Genomic DNA, 7,266 nt, shown 5'->3' with positions numbered 1-7,266 from the left:
TAACCCTGACATTTGTTTTAACCCTGACATTTGTTTTAACCCTGACATTTGTTTTAACCCTGACATTTGTTTTAACCCTGACAATTGTGACTAGCTCACGCCGTCTCCAGTAATGGAGTTTTTGAGACATAACTAACTCTGTATCGTGACAAATAACTACCTACAGGTCTGTATGTGTATCTCCTGCCGATGTTGACGAGGGGTGGCAGAGAGTGATCTGGCTTCCAGCCGAGCCAGCTTGCAGGTCAATTCAAGACACACCGACATCCCGAATTCCCGGTGTTTGCGGGGCATCTCCACTTGGGTTGTGAAAGTTGCCCGACTTGGGGGCATCGCTAGACTTATTTTCTGTCAGCATCGGAAGAATTAACGGGTCATAATGGTCGCAAGTATAAGGAAGAGCCAATGGCTATCCAGGTAGTAGGTACTACCATCTACGAACTCGCTTGAACATGAGAAACTCGAAGATTGGAGGCGATGGTTCAGGAAGTTAGATATCGAGGATATGCAGGCACCCTAACCCTCTAATTCTCACGCTGAAGTACTCCGTAATAAGTGGACCGCATTTCGGAGTAAGCGCGGCATGCTCCAGATTGTGAAAATGTGGTCTCTCTGACGCATCACCCCTCGGTTGGGAAGAGAGAGTAGAATCCTAGAGCCCTTCCAGCCATCGCAACCGGCTGCATCACGCCTGCATTTCAACAATGGCAAACGACCACATCCTTACGCTGTCCTGCCCGGACAAGCCCGGCATTGTGCACGCTGTGACGGCCATCTTTGCTCGCGAGGGACACAACATTTTGGAACTGCAGCAGTTTTCAGATGCGACTAGCCAAAAATTCTTCATGAGGGTTCACTTTGGCCCTACACCAACCGAGTCGACCGAGCATCTCCGCCCAGCCTTTGACTCGCTGGCCGACGAGTACAAGATGGCATATGACATCCGACCGGTGGCCCAGAAGCCGCGTGTGCTCATCATGGTGTCCAAAATCGGCCACTGCCTCAACGACCTCCTCTTCCGCGCCAAGACGGGCCAGCTCCCCATCGACATCCCCCTGATTGTGTCCAACCACCCGGACTTTGCGCCCCTGGCCGCCAGCTATGGCATCGAGTTCTACCACCTTCCCGTGACCCGCGAGACAAAGGCGGCCCAGGAGTCCCAGATCCTCGAGCTCATCAAGCAGAACGACATCGAGCTGGTCGTCCTGGCGCGCTACATGCAGGTGCTCAGCGCGACGCTGTGCGAGGCCATGTCCGGGCGCATTATCAACATCCACCACAGCTTCCTGCCGTCCTTCAAGGGCGCCAAGCCATACCACCAGGCCTACGAGCGCGGCGTTAAGATCATCGGCGCCACGGCGCACTTCGTCACGGCCGACCTGGACGAGGGCCCCATCATCGAGCAGCGGGTCGCCCGTGTCGACCACAGCATGAGCCCCAAAGCCCTGGTCGATGAGGGCTCCAACATTGAGAGCCAGGTCCTGGCTGCTGCTGTCAAGTGGTATGCGGAGCGCCGCGTTTTCTTGAATGGGACGAAAACAGTTGTCTTTTGAGTGACACTGGAGGGAGGACCTGAAAAGTATCTAGATAAGGTGGTTTAGCTTTGCTATGTACTTAGGACATGGAAAACCAAATGCTTCCTATCATGCACGTTTCATCATTGGGGTTGCTGGGGGTTTTCTCTGTGAGATGTACCGACGTAGAGGCGCACACCCCAGCCAACGTCTCGAGGCTTGCAATTAGGCGCATACAGATTCTATGGCACAAAGCTGGCTTAGAGAGCTGACGTGAACAACAAGTTACAGGTCCTCGCAGTGTTCTCCCAGAATAGCAGAGTGAAGCCCTTAACGACCTTCCGCTTCGAGATAAGTTGGTCCACCCCTCGCCCTTGCTTACCGCTAATGCGAGGAGCTACTGCGTCTTACCGATGATTGAGTCAGCGCCGTAGGAATATTTATATCGTTACACAGTTACTCGCTATTGATATTCCATCTTGCAGCGAGACGGTAGAGTTGAAATTCAACTTTCGCCCCTGATCACCATCCTTTTACCATACTGCCATGCCTCTCCTTGTCCGCCCAGCAACCGAAGCCGATAGCACCAGGAGTGGCATAATCGGCCGAGACGCCTTTCGCGACATCTTTCACGAGTCCCTTTTCCCTCCACACCTAGCTCACAAGTCGGAAACCGGCGATCTTGAACTGGATGAGGCGCAATGGCGCACCACGAGGAACCTGAGGCGCATACGGGATGGCCAGCCAACATTCGTAGTTCTCGACGCTGCTGAGGACGCGAGCACTGCCGAAGAAGTTGTTGCAGTCGCGCACTGGCAGCCCCCTTTGCAAACGCCGCCGTCAGCAGCTGCAACCTTCGCAACCAAGGACCCTGTGCCTGGGTCGTTGGACTTGAAGAAGGCAGAAGAGATTTTCCGGGTGATGACGGATGAAACAACGAAAGTGCTCGGGCCAGACTGGCACGAGAACACGTGGTGTGAGTTATGCCTGTCCCAGTCAACGCCCAGGACCAAACCTCAATCTGACGAGATATCCAAAAGTCCTCGTGCACCTCGCCGTCGATCCCAACCATCAGCGCCGAGGTATTGGGAAGATGCTTGTGCGGTATGGGCTTGATCTGGCTCAAAAGGATGGGAAGGACGCTTTCTTGATCAGCACCCCCGCGGGTCGAGGCATGTACCGGTCCGTGGGCTTCCGAGACGTAGGGGAACCCTTCCCTATCTGTGGCATTCCTCATTACCCGATGATGTGGACCAAGCCGGACCCAACTCTGGTTTAAGGCATTATCGGCATACGTTGGCCTTAAAAAGTTAATTCAGAAGGGTCCAGAACTTTTGGTGGAAAGGCAACCGGAGCTCCTGGATCCAAGGGGCGCAGTATGACTGGACGAAGGCCGCCAGACACAGGCAGCCACCTGGGCTGTCACGGTTAGTAATGCGCGAATGGAAGGTTGCATGGAAGGTTACACTGCATCAGAAGACTGGATTGTTTCCATTCCGTCATCAAATCCCTCTCAGGCTCTCAAATAATTTTTTTAAAACCAAAATCGCCTACTCCGGCATAGTTGGTTCCGTCGAACGCTTACTTGAACATGTCCCACGCTATTGGTTTTATCACACATTCGTCTGGAAAAGTAGAAGGACAAACAATGAGGATTGGAAGTCTCGGCACTGCTAGTCGTGCACCACTGCAGCACATCTGACCACCTCTGACCATTTCACCACGTATGCTGCTTGCCGAAACGGGAATCTCCGGACCTGTACGAATCCTGCACGCCAACTAACCGATCGTATCGACCCAGACCGCCAGACATTAGGTGTGCATGCAGCCGGTGCAGGCGCAGTTCCCCCCACTCGAAACGCCTTCGCTCAACCCGGTTTCCGCCACATACCCGGTGGAGGCGAAGTACTTGAGGATGGGACGGTCAATATTAAGACTGCCCGGGCTTCGCGCCACTCCTCACTCCTTTTCTGCTGGTTACCGCCAAATGGAACTTCGCAAGTATCACAAGTCCGTGTAGAAGCCTCTGACGCTCAATATACCTACGGACCTTAGCCAGGTACTTGTACCTTAATCCATAATGGTCAGTCACGAGACGGAAATATATCAATTTTCTTAAAACGGAATATCTTCGCTAACAAGGAATATAGGAGTCGGTTGCATCGTTCGCGGCTGTTGCGCAAATAGCCGGACAGTTGCTCAACCTAGCGCAACAGATTCTGCGTGCTCGAGAAACAGTTCGTCGGACCCCTAAGGCCATCGAGAACTTGGACTCGCAACTCTGGAGGCTCTTCAACACCGCAAAGCAAGTTGTGGAAGAGCCGGCACTCCAGATAAAGCCAATACGAGAAGAGCTCGAGGAGATATTCGAGATCGCCACAGAACTTCATGCCACGATGGAGAAGATGAGAAAGATGCAGACAAAAAACAAACTTCGGCAGACTTTGCATGCATTAGTCCAAGGACAACGGGACGATTCCATCCTTCAAGATGTCGTTGGCCGTCTCAGAGACGCGCAGGATACGCTCGGACACCGCATCAGCGTGGCGCATGTTAAGACTACGACCGGCGTGGCCAAGGTGGTCGATAGAATCGACATGGGCGTCGACAGCATACGTAGAGACCTCAGGGTCGCTGAGCAGCCGCGTTTCGACATCAGCAATAACACCGCTGACACAGACGGCCTGCAACAGAATTCGATCGATGTGTGGGAAGGGTTGGGCTTCTCGAAGGCATGGATAAGGGGCAACCAGGCGCTGAACAAGAGCCACCAGACAAACACCATTTGCATAGCGGCTGCAGCATGAATCATGGAGGTTATCTACATGGTGTGTTCGAAAGTAAACTCCACTACACCCAATGTCTCGAGGATGCCTTTGGCATGGCCCTCTGATGATAGTCTGGGCCGTAATCTAATCCTAGAAGCACAGATCGCGCGCACTATGCGAGATATCCACCTAGCCTTCTATACGACTGTACTTACACACCTGTTTCTACCAACAAGTGTCTCTTCTTGCTGTCTCTAGAAGCAAACTCGTCTACAAATACGATGCTTTCTTGCCCTCAGATACCAACCATCCTGCCTCTCCGCCTGGTGTTACCAGACAGGAGACGTCGCTCGGGTACTAGATTTTCGACCGCAACGGCTGCAATCGCCAGTTGGTTGGGCACTGAGCTCACTTCGGCTGAAGTGCAAAAGAAAAAGAAGAGCACTATTGGATTTTCCATTGGCCGCCTGACTCTTGAGCATGTCCCGACGGGCCGACTTCGAGCCGGTTGTGCAACACACCCAAAAACTCTCCAATGCAAAAGCAGGAGCAGAACACGGCACGTCTCAAGCGTAAGGCAGCCATGCTGACGGGCGGTAAATGCAGCTCTTCGGAACCAAACAAGTATTCGAGGGGCTGCCCTTGGGGTTCTTCTTCCCATTTGCTTTCCCCGCAGGCAAGTTCAACCCAAACCCTGCCTGCCTCCTGAAATCTACCTCGTCGAGGCGTCCCGGTCACCGTGGAACCTGAGTTTCCGCCCAGACGTCAATTCTCAGGGAGCACCTGGGCACCATGAATCAGTTCGAACTTTGCGTTCAAGGTAAGGCTCCCGCCCCGCAGCATCATGCCTGGGCCGCCAAAGCCGGACGAGTTTCCTGAGCCTCATTTCCACTGCTGACGACGACGGCACAATCACATAGGTCCAAGCGAGGAGGCTGTGAACCTCAAGCTTAGCCCCAGCCACACCGTCACACAACTTCGATCGCTCTTGGCCATTCAATTTGGCGTCGCGGCTGAACAACTCTTCCTAGTCGCCGACAACAATCTGTCGAAGAAGTTGGAGATGTACGAGCCCGACTTCGTCCACACGCTGCCGGTGGCGCAGCTAGTCGAACATGGGAGCACTGTGTGCGTCAAGATTGGTTCTGCGCTGGCAGCGCTTGGCCCTTTTATTGTGGCTAACGCCGCAACTCGGGAGCCCGCCCACGTCATGGTCGACAAGTACATCATAAGTACGCGGACGCCTAGCTTGTTACATCACCCATCTGTTTTTGCCTCTTTTTTCTTAGAACACTCAGTAACTGAACACTCAGTAACTGACTTCAAACCCCCCTCATTAGCGAGAAATAAGGCATTGAATGGCGGTGAGATGATCAGCAGGGAAGTTGTCGTCCATAGAGAGGGTATCTCTATTGATGCCGAGATCTCGGAGACCGTTGCCGACGGCCCCAACTCGAGAATGGTCAACTCCATTATGCTTCCGGCCCAGCACGATAAGGCCCAGAAAATAGATTTGTTTATGGACCTTCTGAAGAGGGGCTTGAGCATCGAGGAAGCTGGTAAAGCTATTCAGTTTCTCGGATGAGTGGCGTCATCACTACTAGGTAGTGCTTCACCAGACTTGATTGCGTTCAAAGATTGATTGGATTGTCTACCCTTAGTACACTACCAAGCAGCCAACTTACCTATGCAATGCGATGGCGGACCTTAGGGTAGCGACAGGGATGATTTCAGTCAGTCTGGCAGAACCGTTGGCTAGAGGTAGGTACATACATATAAGGAGCACCGTTGCCCTTTAGGTTAAGGGGGAGAGATTAGGGCTGTAACGGTCCCAGGAGTATATTGCAACTAGCTGCTGACGACTATACGAGTTTGTCTCGAATGGAGAGAGAAGAAGAAAAGAGAGAACTAGATGACAGGAAGAGAGGGCAGCTCTTATATGATCCGGAACACACAGACACTGCCTGCCTCAGGATGACGTTATCATGATATTACGGCCGAGGGTTGCCGAGGCCATCATGGGCTCAGCCCATCACACTTCCAAAGTCCCCAGTTTGCAGCGTTTGCGCTGCAAGTCGAGAACGCCTGCCACGCGGCCGAGGAAGACAGTTATGTGGCCACTATCGATCGAGCCATCCCCGCCGTCGCCGAGAAACTACGTGCCCTTTCGAGCCAACAAACTGCCGCCAACATCTGGATCGAAAGGGCGTTTGCTGAGCTTACGCAGCAGGTGCAGAGGCTGGAGAAGAGGATGGACGAGCTCTCTAAAGCGTCGTACACTGTCACAATCAGTTCGGGACGCAGCACTGTCGTACAACGGCTCGAGATGCCGAAGCGCGGGCGACCGAGGGCGCCGGGCCGCGGGGCCCCTTCCCCCCAACTATCTACTGGAGACGAAGAGCAGGGGGGCGTTCCCCAGCTTACCACAGCGTCTCTACCGCCGCCGCCGGCGGCGGTTGCGTCGAACGTGCCTAGGTTTGAGGTCCCTTTAGATATTCGCTCTATTCCGGATCTGTGGCTCCTGTGGAGATACGGAAGGGCTGGCATGCCTTCAATCGAGTCACTCGAGGCTAACTATGGTGCTGCTTGGCGCCCTAAGTCGCAGAAGTCCGTCTTCTGCGGTCGAAAGGCAATCGTCGATGTCAGAGTGCAGTATGGGGCAGCTGCGCTGTGACCCACATATAACCCACAGGATTGCAAGTCGGAGCGACTTGCGATTCGACACCCTTTTTCAGGGAGATACGACATAGCCGAGTGGGTTGGTTGTGCGCGTATCCTCACAGTCGACTTCATCCTGGGCAAGTCGCGCGAGCGGGGTGGCGCAGAAAGCGCCGCCGTACAGTCGCGTGTTATCGCGCAAATTGAGGAGCTGTGCCCCAAGTGGTCTCTTGACAAGGTCACGAAGGCTATCAAGAACGGGGATCTGGAGCGTAGATGGCCGCCGGAAGCGTGAAAAGGGGTTTGCTTGGCTGTTCCTCTTTTTT

At 53.7% G+C, this 7,266-nt stretch overlaps 4 protein-coding genes across 4 annotated transcripts; all 4 read left to right on the top strand.

Annotated features, from left to right (window-relative positions):
• Positions 1–576: 576 nt before the first annotated feature.
• On the top strand, positions 577–1,816 carry N657DRAFT_651098 (Formyltetrahydrofolate deformylase). The gene has a single exon (XM_062794091.1). The coding sequence runs from the start codon at positions 705–707 to the stop codon at positions 1,551–1,553; it is 849 nt and encodes a 282-aa protein (XP_062642401.1). The 5' UTR covers positions 577–704; the 3' UTR covers positions 1,554–1,816.
• Positions 1,817–2,060: 244 nt separating this feature from the next.
• On the top strand, positions 2,061–2,793 carry N657DRAFT_583308 (acyl-CoA N-acyltransferase; the record flags this gene model as incomplete). The annotated part of the gene is made up of 2 exons (XM_062789666.1): positions 2,061–2,490; positions 2,555–2,793. 2 exons carry the CDS (start codon positions 2,061–2,063, stop codon positions 2,791–2,793), a joined length of 669 nt encoding a protein of 222 aa, XP_062642400.1.
• A 2,180-nt stretch (positions 2,794–4,973) lies between these two features.
• On the top strand, positions 4,974–6,255 carry N657DRAFT_368656 (uncharacterized protein). The gene is made up of 4 exons (XM_062787025.1): positions 4,974–5,102; positions 5,203–5,514; positions 5,596–6,043; positions 6,154–6,255. Exons 1-3 carry the CDS (start codon positions 5,075–5,077, stop codon positions 5,865–5,867), a joined length of 612 nt encoding a protein of 203 aa, XP_062642399.1. The 5' UTR covers positions 4,974–5,074; the 3' UTR covers positions 5,868–6,043; positions 6,154–6,255.
• N657DRAFT_651095 (uncharacterized protein) lies at positions 6,116–7,232 on the top strand. Its single transcript, XM_062794090.1, has one exon. The coding sequence runs from the start codon at positions 6,534–6,536 to the stop codon at positions 6,954–6,956; it is 423 nt and encodes a 140-aa protein (XP_062642398.1). The 5' UTR covers positions 6,116–6,533; the 3' UTR covers positions 6,957–7,232.
• The last annotated feature ends 34 nt before the right edge of the window (positions 7,233–7,266 follow it).

This window comes from Parathielavia appendiculata (genome assembly GCF_033297405.1).
Source record: "Parathielavia appendiculata strain CBS 731.68 unplaced genomic scaffold N657scaffold_41, whole genome shotgun sequence".
Taxonomy (NCBI): domain Eukaryota; kingdom Fungi; phylum Ascomycota; class Sordariomycetes; order Sordariales; family Chaetomiaceae; genus Parathielavia; species Parathielavia appendiculata.
The sequence above is the reverse complement of the archived record's forward strand: the minus strand, read 5'-3'. Positions and strand labels throughout refer to the sequence as shown.